The sequence below is a fragment of the Strigops habroptila genome, chromosome 2, assembly GCF_004027225.2.
Source record: "Strigops habroptila isolate Jane chromosome 2, bStrHab1.2.pri, whole genome shotgun sequence".
Taxonomy (NCBI): Eukaryota; Metazoa; Chordata; class Aves; order Psittaciformes; family Psittacidae; genus Strigops; species Strigops habroptila.
The window spans coordinates 46,456,989-46,471,541 of record NC_044278.2 but is presented as its reverse complement, the minus strand read 5'-3'; the positions used below and the strand labels follow the sequence as shown (position 1 = coordinate 46,471,541).

Here is a 14,553-nt window from a genome sequence, read left to right as displayed (position 1 = left end):
ATTTGCATCCTTAGGTCAGCACACTTACAACACTCCTGCTTTTAGAAAGGAAATGTATATAGTGACTCACTGTTGCTGTCAAACAAGCAGACACAGGACTCATTTGATCCACCCACCACCCATCACACCATGTAAGGTCTGGTTATCCGAACTCCTGCTGCTGCCTGGGCTGGGCAGGAAGATGGCAAATTCCAGCAGGTATCTCCCCATCTGCCTTCAACACGTGCTAGCAGGGATGACTCCTTCTCCAGATACATGCCATCAGTCCCTCCCGCTTCCACAACCAGCCGAAGAACTAGCACCCATGAGACAACCAGCTTACGCACAGTTAAAGTTCAATGAATCCTGTGCAAATATCGTCTCCAGAGTTATGCCAGTGCTAAAGCAAGTCAGAATCTGAGAACAATCCAATCTACCTGTTACATTTACAAGAAAAATGCATAATTGTAGTACAATGGTAAATCCAGATGCAGAACTGTAACTTGCCTTCAGTTTTGATCCCTTAACAAAAAACCCCCACCTTTTATCTGACTAGGTCAATGCTCTAGCATTTAGGGAAAACTGTGGAAGTCAACCTACTACTTACTGTCATAAAAGATGTAGAGCAAATATGATGAGACCAGTCTAATGCTAGCAAATCAAACACTAAAAATATCTAAATATTTTTTAATTTTAAAAAGTTCATAAAACCATTCATTGTTCTTGTATCTATTTACATAATATCTGTATTTTACTGGAGCATTGAAACTTTTACAATTATTTATAAGCCTAAGCATATATGTAAAAAAAAAAAAAAAAAAAAAAGACTAATGAAAATAAATACCAACGAGGGAAAAAAAATTTTATTTTAAAAAGACGCAGAAAAACTTGACCACAAAAATAAGTACATTACAGTGTATTTACCTTCTTACAGATCTACCACATCCACTAAAACACAATCTTAAAGGTGAATCTTACAGTCATACTTTACTTGATGCCTATTCTGGTTTAATATCCAATTCTCAACTATCAGCAGGCCATCTATACCTTAATTCACAGTGTCTGCACATAATGTATTGGAAACACCACTTCTTGTGGCTGTGGGATTAAACTTCATTGTAGATCAACAGACCCTTCTAAATAAGAAGGGGACCTTCCATATAAGTGGGTTTTGGGTGTTCCCTCCTCCTTCACAACAGTCTCAGCTCTATGCAATACAGTACTCAGTATCACTCTCTCATAAGTAACATTTCCCTACTATTTGACAATGATCAAGTGTTACCTATAAGCATAACTGAAACATTATAGATTTTTTTAAACGGTTATTTTATCCATTTCTAAATACGCATTATCTCTGTTCAGGATTTTTATTACTGTGATTATTTTATTTCACCCACTTATGCTTTTTAAAACTAAATGACATCATCCCTTACTCCATTGCACAAGGCTAGTAAGTTAATCGATCCTGCAAAGAGTTACATGTAATACAAGTTGCATTACTTGAGAAACAGCATAGTTGTAGTTAAATCTGTTATGGATTAAATTTTTATGACAGCTTGTGCAGAATGTTTTTAATAATCATCTTTCTTGCAAGAAGTCCAACCACCAGTGATGGGAAGCAGCAATATCGAGTATATTTCTGTACTTTCTAATCGTATGTTCTCAAATATTAATGAAAAATATTCATTCTTTATGGAAAGGTAAATAAACTTTTAAATAAAACTGTAAATTTGTCTTGTAAACAAGAGTATAACAAGGTTTTATTATGTTATTCGTAAGTACACAATGTTCCACAACAGAGAAGTATTTTAAATATTCTCACAATCCTGTTGAAAATTTGTTTGTAGATATTGTAGAAAACCAAACAGAAATAAAAAACCAATCAACAGAATATTATTATAAATATATATAATATTTTTCTGGAATGGTAATCAGTATTTTAAAAAAGTTGTTATAAATTTGAATGTTGGGGGGGAGGGGGGTGTAACTTTGAAAAGTAAATTACCTTAATTCCACCCATTTATCCATAGTCTGTGTGGCACCATTTTAGCTTATATCCACCTTTAATGTAGTGTGTAAAATTCAAACTGTAATACAATGCATACTGTACGTTACATATCAAAGGCTAAAAAAATCTAGTAAAAGAAAATAGACTTTGTGTATGGAGTTTACCTCACATTACTTCTCTGTGTTTCATGAAAATATGTTCAATGGAATTATAAAACATTAGTGTAACTATGTATCTACACAAACAACATGATACTGACAGAAGTTGTGTTTTAAATACTGCCCTTCACGGGTTTGGAAACAGTATTTTCATATTGCACAGTTTTAATATTAATACAGTGTCCGACAACACATAATACTCAGAGTCATAAAAATCATAAGATTTTTAGTCTTCGGTGATGCTTGAACAAGAAATTAACCCAGTGCATTAGGCAGGGGGTAGTTTTAGAGGTCGTTGACATAAATGAGATAAATGCCTCCTCTCACACATTGATGTGCTGTGCTGCCTTATTGTCCCAGGTATACATTACATAGGAGTGCTAACAGATGTGAGAAGCCACATCTTTTGGATCTTTGCCCCCCCCCCTTCTTCCACCCCATGAAAAGCATACCTATTGGTTATTTCCATTTAATGGATACCTTTCCAAGATTTCACTTGCAGAACCTGTCCAACGGTGTCTCTGATGTGGTCTAGGAGAAATCACGCACACTGAACACTGTCCCTCCCAGAAATGGACTGAAATGCCATTTTGGTCATATGTAAGGGGAAAGCAAAAAGAAGAAAAAAAAAGAAAAGGAAACTAAGGAGGTGTGGGAGGGGAGAGAGCAAGAAAGCACGATAGTGCTTGTTAAGCCCTTCACCGATTTCTCTCTTGTGTGCGCGCACACACACGTTACTTCACACTTTGGCATAGTCTGCTGGAAGAGTTTTCAGGCCTGAGCTGTTTCTGAAGGCTGCGTTCTCTGAAGAATAGAATTCCTTTACCTATGTAATCTAAAAAAGAAAAAAAAAAACCCACCCAAACAAAAAAAAAAAAAAAAAAAAAAAAAAAAAAAAACAAACACCATCAGCTTTACATCACTTTCACACAAGTAAGTGAACAGGACAAATTTAGCACTTCCAAAAATATAAAAAAATGCATTATGGAGTTTTGATTTAGCAACAGGATGATCCAATTTGACTAGCGAAGAACTTCAAAATAATAATGCTAGGCAGAAAAAACACTGTCACTGGGACACAACTCCTAGAAATAAGTCTCTGACATTCCCATGATAATGGACTTAATGACTAATTTCAAGCACCGTTTTCATCTTAGGAGAGAAAACTTGTGTTTTGTTAGGTTTCTAATTAAATATTTTTAAATAAGTCTCAAAATAAAAATCACAGTAAATCCGAGGAATTAGCAGAAACTATTGTAAGCTAATAAATTGTGTGTTTTGCTTTCTCAAATACCAGCAAAGTGTACAGTCACCTCCTGTAATATCCAAGTTGTTGAAAAAATTTTGTACTTTTGTCTCAAAGGCTTTTGAATCATACAAAACCCCACGTTCTTCCAGTTTTAAGTGCAAAAGAGATTTCCATAAATTTGCATGAATCCAAAACTAAATTAAAACATCATCCTAAATTGAGGTAGTACATTTAGCCAAGTTTCTTTCCAAAGACTTCAGAAAGAAACTGAAGAATTTTAAGAGTAATGTCTCTATCAGCAAGCATTAAAACCTTTAGTGACTGATGCATCCTTTCCTCTCAATTTGAGCACTTCAGGAGCTTGGAAGATCTTCTTTAACGCTTCCTTTTTTTCCCAAAAAAATACTGTTTAGTCCATGCACTTTTAGGTCCTGTGGCATCTATTGCAACATCAATAACGGAATCTGGAGTCATCCACCTCAGAAATGCCAAGAAAAGGAAGTTCAGAACAGCAAAAAGAGCAAAAATATACCCAGTCACAGGGCCACAGTGAGACATAAGTCTGTTAAGTCGCTCATCCATTGGTAAAACCACTTCATCTGCAACCCTGTCATACACCTAAATGACGAAAAGACAGAAAACAAGATCTTAAACCAATGTCGATTCTACCATGAAAATCAGACAGTACTTTGTTGTCAGTGTGCAAAATAAATTACCTATTCCTTACTACTAGATGGGACAAATATTAACCCCAAAAAGCTTTGCAGATTTTAAGTACTGTTCTAGAAATGTCATTATTTTTTTTAAGGAGAAAAAAGAAAATAAATGTTTTTTGACAGATCTCAAGAGTATTTAATTAAATAGGAAAGCTGTATAATTTGTCTCTTGTAATGTTGTATAGAGGGGGTTGGGGGTTTTTTAATTAATTGAGTGGGTTTTAATCTTATATTCACACCAGTCACAGGAAAAGAGTCTGAACATGCAATCACTACACTTTCAAAGATGGATGAACTCATAGATGCATGAGTGATCTTCCAGATGTCTGTATTTGAACAATCAAGCAAATCATAACAGGATAAAATGCTTAAAATTCAATGAATGTGAAAAGCAAATATATGTTACTAGCGACTTAATATGCGTATTAACTACAACCACTAAAATGAAAAAATATAGCCCCATGTTTCACAAATACCCACTACACACATCTCAAAAAAGATTTCAAGTTCCTTCGTTGAGAACACTGCCTACTTCATCCTACGGGTAACTTAACAATAAGCTAATAAACAACTCTCTTTTGTACAACTTGAGTTCCATGCATACTTCTCGCAATAACACTAACATTTTCTACACAACACTTCAAGGAAACTTACAAGAGAGATATATCTGAGTACACTACAATGTAATTAAGAGGAGTGTGATTCAGCCACAATCTTGCCTAAAACATAGGGGCTGAAGTCAAAGCAACAGATCTCCACAGGCATGTATAAAATTACTGCACTCGACATTCTTCACTTACAGCAGAGTTTCTACACTGAAGTGTGGTTCTAATTCTGAAATATTATTTCAGAAGTGAGATAATTTATTTTCATTACATCCATAGCTTATGTAAATTCAGCTATGTTCAGCCTACCGGCACTAAACTACCTCTCATAATTCTAAACCACTTGTTAACACATGGCAGACAAAACTTTGCCATGAACTTTTCCTTTCCATACATCTTGAAGAGCATGTTTTCCAGTTATGCCAGAAAAATTCTTAATGTGAAGACTGGGAAAAAAAACCCCAAACAAAACCAAAACCTAACCATGAGTAGAAATGTAACTAAAGATTTAGGCTGTTCCTCAGAATATAATCAGCAGTTATGGCACAGAAAAAACCCCACCTGTCTAGAGATGTATCGGGGGGGAAGAAGTATTTTCTGAACCCTTTTAAACCATGTGTGTTTGACAGAAAAAACACTGAAAAATTACACTGAAAGGTTATATAGAGAATGTACATAGTAATGTTTCAAAGAAGCGGCTGTTTCAAAACTGTACTTAAGAGAATTTAATAGAGGTGATTATACATACTTTCTCAGTTCTCTCTGCTATATTCCTCCACGTATAAAACGTCTTTACTTTATTATGAACAGTTTCTGGAGATGGTAGTGTTCCTGCTCTGAGCTGGACAATAGCTTTTTCTAATCCATCACACAAAGATTTCACAGAGGGTTCACAGAGAATAATGAGATCTTCTGGAAGCACCTCAGGAATCCCACCAACTCTTGTACTCACCACCTTTGAAAGAAACAAAAGAAATAGCACATATGCTGCATAACAGTAAAATAATAAAATTGAGTGATGACACAGCTATTAAACTGTTTAGATGCAGCACTTAAGAATAGGAAAAAAATAATACAATGAGTGGTTGCCATGAAGGCAAAGACCAATACCATTCTTGGGAATTTTACCTGTATGCAAACTAACGGTCTAGGCCTTAGAAAAGACCTAGCATAGCATATTACCTTTAATGATGTTCAGAATGACTCTTTGGTAGCATGATAAAACAGAAGACTTGGTCTAACGAGAAAATGGTCTAATGAGACATCTTCCCTAAATGTGTTTGTCACAGTACACAATTAATCTGTGTAACTAGATTTTGGACTTTCTCTCCATAGTCCCTCATGAAAACCTAGGTCTACTTGGAGAGGACAGTTTTAACACATCTGCCTTTGGTTATGCTTTCTAGGCTACTGAACATTTACAAGAATTACTTTTAAAGTTCAGTAATTTTAATCTGAAATACTGTTTTTAAAGAGAAATCACATCTCTAATAATAAGATGAATACTAAGAAATACTAAGACTCACATTATGCAATCATGTCTAAACAGCAGGCAACAATAAGAAAACTGCAGAACTTCCTCAGCTCTAGAGAGTAAAACAGATGACAGGGAAATAACTACCACAACTAGGTAGTAACTACTGTCAAAGGATACTGAAGTAAAAAAAAAAAAAAAGTCCCTCACATTTTCAATACTTCTTGTATATCAGGTATTCTTCTCAGCCTGATTTTTTAAAAAAATGTTTCTTTATATTTAATGTGAGAATCTAAGCTCTTTATGGCTGTTAACTTTTTTGAGTTGTCAATCTGAGTTGTCAATTGGCCAGAAAGGGATTTTATTTTTTTCTCTCTCTCCAATTCTTATCTTGAAACCCTATACGGTAAGGCAAATACATCCTCAGTTAATATAAGAAAACAAATGTCAGTTTTTGGTGCAGGAAGAAAGCAGTTCTAATACAATGGTTTAGTGTGGTAATTCAATATGCCTGACTGACCAGTCACCCATGCTCATGAGCCATTTTTCCACCGCTCCTCTTAAAGTAAGGTCTAAGTAAACCTTCACAAACATCAACTACCACAAAACTCTGTAAAGGAGTACATACAAAATAGCATATTGGAGAGGCAGCCTGGTTAGTTCAGAGAACTGAGAGTTAGCAGATCTACATGTTATTCCCAGTTCTGCACAAGTTTCCTCTGGGAGCTTAAGCAGTTTCAGTTAATCCTTCTGTCTTCCAGGTGATCTGCAAATGGGAATAATATTTGCTCACCTTTGTAAAGACAGAGCCTCGGATGAAATCAAACTTTACAAGCACATACCATTTACTCACGAACTTTGTTTAAAATGGATACATGCATTCTAGACAGTTGAGATTTATTTATTTTTTTTTACCTGTAAACCACAGCTTGCTGCTTCCACAATTGCCATACAAAAGGCCTCAGTGAGGGAAGTATTGAGAAAAATGTGTCCCTGGACTAGGACATTTCTAACATCCTGGTGTTCCAAGGCTCCTAGGAGACGTACCCTGCATGCAAAGGCGAGAGAGATAAACACTAGATTTGGACTATAATAATGCTGTATAGCGTTACACACATTCTGAAAAATATTCCAATGGTTTACACTTACATAGCAGGAGAAGGAATAAAGATACCTCCGTTCTGTTTTCTCTAAATTTTTCCAGCAATGAGGAAATAAAAGATTCTACTTCTTATTTTCACACTAAAAGAAACTTCTGAAAACAAAGCTGGGGGGAGAAGCTGCTCTGTTTGTTTTAATGGTAACCACCTTCAAAACATTGCTACTAAGCTTTCTAGTTCTGTAAGAGAAGACAGCTTCATGCAGTTACAACTTTATCGGAGGAACCACTAACTGAAGCACATAAGGAGTAACAAAAGACAGAGAAAAGGAAATGGAAAATTAAGAACCTTGTCTTTGCCATATAAAACTGTCTTTGAACAGTAAGAAAACCCCAAAGAATATACAAAATGAGATACACAAATGCAAATGCATTACAGAAACATTTTGATAACACAGTAGCAGCAGGGAACATGTTTACAGTACCCTAAGAAGACATACTAGATAAGCACTACCCTGAAGAGTTTCATATTGAAATAATAAAATAAATTACTAGCAGTCACCCTCACAAGCAGCAGTGATACGAACTAGCTGTCTAACATGTTATACTATATAGTAATTTGTGATCCAAACAGCACAGTTTCAGAGAGGAATATGATAAATTCATGTCTAATAAGTCAGCTTTTCTCTGACTCAAGTGAAGGTTCATACAAGGTCTATTTCTATTAATTAACTTTCAGGATCATAGTCCAACTTTAAGTCTTCAGTTAGTGTCTGGTCTAGCTGCCTTGCCTTCAATAGTTCTCATCTTCTTCAGCCTCAGGTTTTTGGGTTTTTTTAGGGGGAGGAGGTAGGCAGAAAGGGTGTTGCTGTTGTCTTCCCCACCCCTAAAGTACAGAGTCATAGACATGCACGGAACAAACCTGTCATGTAGCTGATATCTTTCCCGGACTTCTTCCAGTATGATTCGTTTTGGTCCTTCTCCTCCAACTAAGAAATGTAACTGTGGATATTTCTGACAGAGCTCAGGAATTATACCACTAAGCAAATCTATACCTGAGAGTAGAAAATTTAGGTCAAGCCGTTATTGTATTTGGGTTTAGAACTTATCACGATGTAACCTACTGCTATATATTCAAAAGAAGAAAAAAAATTAATCTATTGAAGACAGTTACTCTGCTGAACACAATATGCTGAAAAAAGGACAACTTGTGATCTATTAGGAAACAAATCACTTAAGTCATTGTTGCTTAATTAAAAAACAGTTAAAACATTTCTAATAGAATATATAAATTAGGGCCTAGAACACATCCCCCCCAAGTGTAAGCCAAACTTTCCATTTTACACGTTTCAGTTTTGAATATCTCCAACATTACAAAAGAAATATACCTCAGAACCCAACACGCGCAAACTGAAACATACATTTCTTTTTCTTGAATGGAGAGACACAAAAGCAGACAACTGCCACCTTCCAACTCACATTTAAAGTCCATTCCATAACCAGACACAGCACAAGCGGTACCCAACCAAGACCTTTCTTGACATACCTTAAAGAAAAATACAATCAAAATAAACTTACATTTTATCCCCCATTACCTTTTCTGTATACAAGTCTGCTGACAACCACAATTGTTACTGTAGCATCGTCCCTCCTTGACGGGTCTGGAGTGAAGTCGGTGGGATCGACAGCGTTGGGGATGACAGAGACTATCCGAGGGTCCAGAGCTGCTCGCAGGACTGTGTTTTCCTTACTCGTGTAGGAGACACAGATGATGTGGTTGGTATCGCACAGGGACACCGTCAGAAGTTTGTTGGTAAGCACCGAGCTGACATCCGCAAACCCAAAGAGGGAATGGTCCGTGAACACCGTCCGCAGCCCCATGGTCTTGGCATGGAAGAGGGCATCATGGGCCATGGCAGAGAAGGAGCTGTGGGCATGGACGATGGTGACCCTCTCCCGCACAAATATGTACCTGAGCAAGGGCAGGCTATGGAAGAGCGTTGTGGCGGTGGACTGGTTATACATGACCTTTAGGGGCAAATAGTAGACTTTCAGCCCGTTGGTGAGGTAGCGGACGCCCTTCCGCTGGCCATAGGCGTGGGTGACCACCAGGACCTTGTGGCCCCGCTCGATGAGGCACTGCGACAGCTGGTACACATGGCTCTCCACGCCCCCCATGTTGGGGTAGAAGAAGTCCGACACCATGCAGACGCTGTGCGCACACCTCGCCGGGACCCCGGCCGACATCCCGCGACCGCTCCTGCCGGGGGAAACCACAAGGCGACATCGCTCGCCGCCGGCCGCATAAAAAGACCGCCGGCCCCCTCGCTGCCGACGTTCCCGCCGCCGCCGCCGCCAGGCCCGGCCATGCCTCCCGCGCCGGCAGCACGCACCTGAGGGGGGGCCGCCACGGGCCCTTTAAGAGGGCGATCGCGCCGCAACCGGCGGCCACCCCGAGGGAGTGTGGGGGGGGAGAGGGAGAGGGATAAGGGGAGGGGGGGGGGCGCGTGCGTCCGCGCGCGCGTGCACGTACCTGCCGGCCGCCGGCGCTCCCCGGGCGCTCCCCGGCGCCCCCCCATTTCCGGAAACGGCCGCCCGGTCACCACGGCAACCGCACCTGAGTGCTCCCGCCTCCAGTCCCGCGCAGCGCCGCAGCCAATCGCCGCCCGGCGCTGCGTCACGCGGGAAGAGAAGAGAGCCAATCGGAGCGGCCTCCGGGGAATGGACGTGGCGGAAGCGGGGCGGGCCTTGCGCGCGCCGCTGGTGCGGAGGGAAGGTGGGCGTGGGCGGTGCTCGAGGAGGGCCCCTGGCGGAGGGGCGCCCCTTCCCCTGCCGGAGCGGTGGCATTGCTGCCGTAGGAAGCCTGCCTCGGCATGTCGCTGTCAGATAAAAAAACCCCAAAGAACGTTGTGCACAAAAAAAGCATAGTCCGGAGTGGTTAATGGGGTGAGCTGTGTGCTCTGAAACTCCGAAGGCTTTGCCCTGCCCGCTGCGCAGGAGCTCCTCTGGTATCGTTTGGCTTGGCTACAACGGCAACTCCTGCGGTGTCGCTTGCCACAGGAGCTGGAAGCGTGCTGTCTCTGAATGAAAATAAAATACAAATACCACCATTTGGTATTTGTCAGTCCAGGCATGGCAACGTTGAGAAACACGGGTGGGTTGTGTGAGTTGTGCTCTGACACCCTGGGCAGGCATCGCTTGGGTGTGTGTTTCTGGTCTGCTCACAGCGTTTTGCAATCAGCTGTTGGCAGCTCCAGCACTGGCCTGATTGCGGCTCTCTGCCAAGAAGGATGTTACCTCACTGGGCTGGGGTTGTTCATCCCTTTTCTACATGTTCACTAAATTATGTTTGGCAGCTACTTCTCCTTGCCAAGATTTCTGATATGAATTTTGTCAGATTTGATTCTGTCATCACTCCTCTTATGCAAATATATGTCATGAATGGCAGTACAAGCTGACCTAGGCCGGAATGCTAGCTGGGTTCCTGGTTAGGTTGAAGCTTCGATAAGACCTGGTTTGGAGGCAGCAATCCCGCAAAGGACCAAGGTGGAAATCAGGCTGTTCATTCTGTGGACTGAAAGACATGAAAGACATCAGTGTGCTGAATAAGAAAAACATTGCTTGTTGATTGAATTTATCTCGTGTGTTCAGAAAGGCGAGACCAGTATTGGCACATCTGGTTTCATCATCAGGCACTCCTCTGGGGTGACAGGAACCTGAATTTCAGGATGAGAAGCTGATGATGACGTCAGAAGTGGGGAGGCTTCTCATCTGCAGCGGCAGGTATCCTGCTGTGAAAGAAGAGATGAGGAACCAGCAGGCTATAGGGATCCTCGTTCTCAGAAGAAACTGCAACCTGTCAGAAGAACAGTATTTACAGTTTTAACTATTTGGAAGATTTTTTTTCCTTTTTTTTTTTTTTTAGACTGGTTCCTTTATGTGCTGTCTAGAAAAGTTGTAATTCTTGGTATGCAGGCTTAAAAAATACGAAGAGAAATTGTAACTGGTATTCAACACAGCAGCCCTTCTCTTCGGCAAAAGAAGTGGTATTTGGCATGTTTCATAAGCTGATGCTGACCAACAACTGGGCAAATCCATAATACTGGCACCAACCTACAAAACCTTCCATAGGATAGATCCATTTAATCTCAGAAACCTCTCTTTATGCCACAGCAGTTGTTATTTGTTTTTATCCCTCTACATTTATCTGAGCTTTGGAGAAGGCTTGGTGCTTTCCCAGGAGCTGGCCTTGGGCTCTGAACATCTTTGTGAAGGAGGTCAGGAAAAGGATTGTGGCCAGGCCTTCCTGCCTTTGGCCCAGCATGTTAGCTCTGGTCATCTGACATCTGTGTCCTTCATTAAACATGTCTAGTTGCACTTCATGTAATTTCTGTCAGTGGTCCAGCTCAGTCCCCCTATATCAGCAGCCTCCTCCTGCTGTCATGCTCAAATGACCTTAAAAAATTTGTCTACCAAGAAGCCTAGGAAAAAAAATAATGGAAAGGAAAGGAAACTTTGCCGCTCTGAAGCTGGCAAAGGTACTGCTAAATTTTCTGTCCATGTCATGAGGATGGGGTACGGCATGCTTTCTGCTGGCTGTGTTGTTGTGTTGCTTATCCACAAAATCGTCGCAGATCCTGGGCAGATCCAGAGTCTGTCCTGCCCTGATCTGAGGTGAAGCTGTTGTGAAGGGACCACAGCTGAAGAGGGAATCAAATGTTTTGTCCTTCTAAACTGAACTCAGTGCATTCACTCCTTCACTTAAAGCACATATAAGTCAGAGGGGGACTGTGGATGTGTAAAGCAGAGAGTAAAGACATTAAATCAGTGACAGAAGAGTAATTACTGCCTCCAAGCCTAGTCCTCGAGTCCTCCCTAAAGCACCCTCATAAATCGACTTAATGGAAAGAGAAGATGGAGGGCACTTAAAGAGACTCCTGCGGCTTTGTTCTGGTAGCCGATGCTGTCTTGCCTCAAGGAGACCACTGTTCTTGAAAATGCAGGAAAACTGTCTGCTGGGTACTCTGCTCCATTATCTCCCTCTCAGTCTCCTTTCAGACTGAATTTGCTACTCTGTCCCCATCTTGGTGGATGATCACAGAAGACCTCTAAAATTTAGATATTTTCCTGCATTTCTTCGAGGACCCACTCAACAGAACCAAGTATTTTGCAAAAGCCATAGCTGTTACAATTCTCGGGCAATGCTGGATCCTGCATCCCTTCTCCTCTAGCTTTACACAGTAGAGGGTCCATGGATAAGTTAAACAATATTGGAGACATTGGACGACTTTGCTTTACACCAATCCAGGTCCAGTAGGGTCCAGCTGTTCATTCTTCAGGGCAATGTAGGTGTTTACGTTGTCATATAAGTTTGAAATCAGGGCAACAATATGATTGTCCACACCCTTTTGCTTAAGAGCCGTGATGATGTGAGAATGACTCACGCTGTTGAAGGCTTTAGCTACATCAACAAAAACAACTCCAAGGGTTGATGTTCCCTTTTTGCATTTCCAATTAATAGCTATAATAATTTTAGGTTTTCCGAGCAGCCTGCTGATCTTATAAATCCCCTTTGTTGTGGATTAACGGGACATGCCTTGGTCATGTTGCTCGCTGTTAAAATTCTAGAGAACAACCTTAAAATAGTTCATCTGATGGTAATAGGTTGCCAATTATTGATGTCATTCTGGTGCTCTGGTAGGGCCAACTTAGATATTAATGTAGTCTGACACTCCTTTGCCATGTCTGAGATGGTACCAGTTAGCAGCCAGAGATTGAACAGTTCCATTAATTTGGTATAGTGAGAGTCTATCTTAATAAAGTCCCTCAAACTAAGCCTGTATGGACCTGAGGCCACGTTCTTACTCGTATCTCTCATGTTCTTAGAGATCTCTTTGGTTGTAATCATGGCTTCAAATGCTGAGTTGTCCACTAGGCCAATGGTTCAGAAAGTATCCAGGCCTTTGAATGTTCTCATCGCCTCCCATCTTGACTCGAATACCTGGTGCACCTTTCTGCTGCTGCCGCTGTCAAAGATGTTCATTTGTTTTCAAATCTCACTGTGATGTCCACCACAAAGGACATGTGACCTCTCAAATCAGGCAGTGAAGATGCAGAAGAGCAGGAGGACTTGGGAGCAGTTGGGGGTATATACCAGGAGTGGCTTCCAGTCCCCTGGGCTTACACACAGGTTGTGTCTCTGTCCTTAGCAGTACAGGGCAGCTGCTCGCAGTGTATTGACATTTGCTGTGAATAATCCTCTTTTACACCACCCAGGCGTAAGCTGTTTACTATTTCCACGCAGGGAGCATTTCAGCACCTGAGTACCTGGTCTCAGTGTCCTTCCTGGTCCCTAACAAACAAGCAAAGCCTGGATGCTGGCTGTCTTCTGCCTTCTCAGATGAGTCTGTGATCCAGCTTAAGGGCTCCCTTGAATGGGGCAGGAGAAATTCCTGGGTGCACAATGCAAAGCAATGGCTGTGCTCTCCCCGATGTTTGAAATCCATCAGAAGGGCCTTTGTACTACAAGACCTAAGGGATATCTGCCCTGCTGCCAGCACAAAACCAGCATCAACCCTAACCAGTCATCTGATGAATTTGACAGAAATTCAATTCTGCCTGTATTTGGTCTGGATCAAGTGAGATGCAGTAACACACAAGATCTGGTATCACTTGTTACGAAGCCACAGCCTGTTGACCAGACTAGACTTGAGTTTGCTTTTTTTCCTCAGCTTTGCTAGATTTTACTGTCCCTTTAGTTGCAGATCTAAATTTCTGTTTCTGCAGCCTTGAGGCCACATCAAAATGCTTTAGCGTTTGTGCATCAGCAGCCTTAGAAGAGAAGGCCTGTCTTAGAGGTCTCCTGTTTGTAACTTGAAGCCTGTACTTGACCAACTCTTCTAAAAAATCCTGGGAATTTATGTTGTAGAGTCAATCCAAACTGAAGTGCCAGAACTCTCGGATGGGTTTTGGTATGAAAATGCTAACAAAATGGGTTAAACTGAAAGTTAAACAGGTGTAAAGACTTCTTGGTGGAGGAAAAAAAAGGTGCAGTGACGACAGCAGATGGAGCTATTGGAAACTTAAAATGTGTTCGTTCTGGTGGGGAGGCAAAATATTCTCAGTGCAAAGCTGAAGAACCTGCACCTGGTATTTCCTGCTACTAATGCTCCTACCACATGTATGCTCCCGAACATTTTCAGTACTGTTCTCTGTGCTCATGTTACCCATTAGTGTGTAGTACCTGCCTGCTTTCTATGGTTTAA

At 41.1% G+C, this 14,553-nt stretch overlaps 1 protein-coding gene across 1 annotated transcript; it reads right to left on the bottom strand.

Moving 5' to 3' along the window:
* Nucleotides 1-827: 827 nt before the first annotated feature.
* On the bottom strand, nt 828-9,630 carry PIGA (phosphatidylinositol glycan anchor biosynthesis class A). The gene is made up of 5 exons (XM_030477305.1): nt 8,884-9,630; nt 8,211-8,343; nt 7,105-7,237; nt 5,464-5,670; nt 828-4,012 (listed from the first exon to the last, which is right to left on the bottom strand). Exons 1-5 carry the CDS (start codon nt 9,533-9,535, stop codon nt 3,770-3,772), a joined length of 1,368 nt encoding a protein of 455 aa, XP_030333165.1. The 5' UTR covers nt 9,536-9,630; the 3' UTR covers nt 828-3,769.
* Nucleotides 9,631-14,553: the final 4,923 nt, after the last annotated feature.

Coding starts and splice junctions, on each gene's coding strand:
- PIGA (XM_030477305.1), bottom strand. CDS start 9,535: ATGTCGGCCGGGGTCCCGGCGAGGTGTGCGCACAGCGTCTGCATGGTG. Junction 8,344..8,883: donor CAGACTTGTATACAGAAAAG/GTAATGGGGGAT, acceptor TTCTACTCTCAG/GTATAGATTTGCTTAGTGGT. Junction 4,013..5,463: donor TAGCAGAGAGAACTGAGAAA/GTATGTATAATC, acceptor TTCGTCATTTAG/GTGTATGACAGGGTTGCAGA.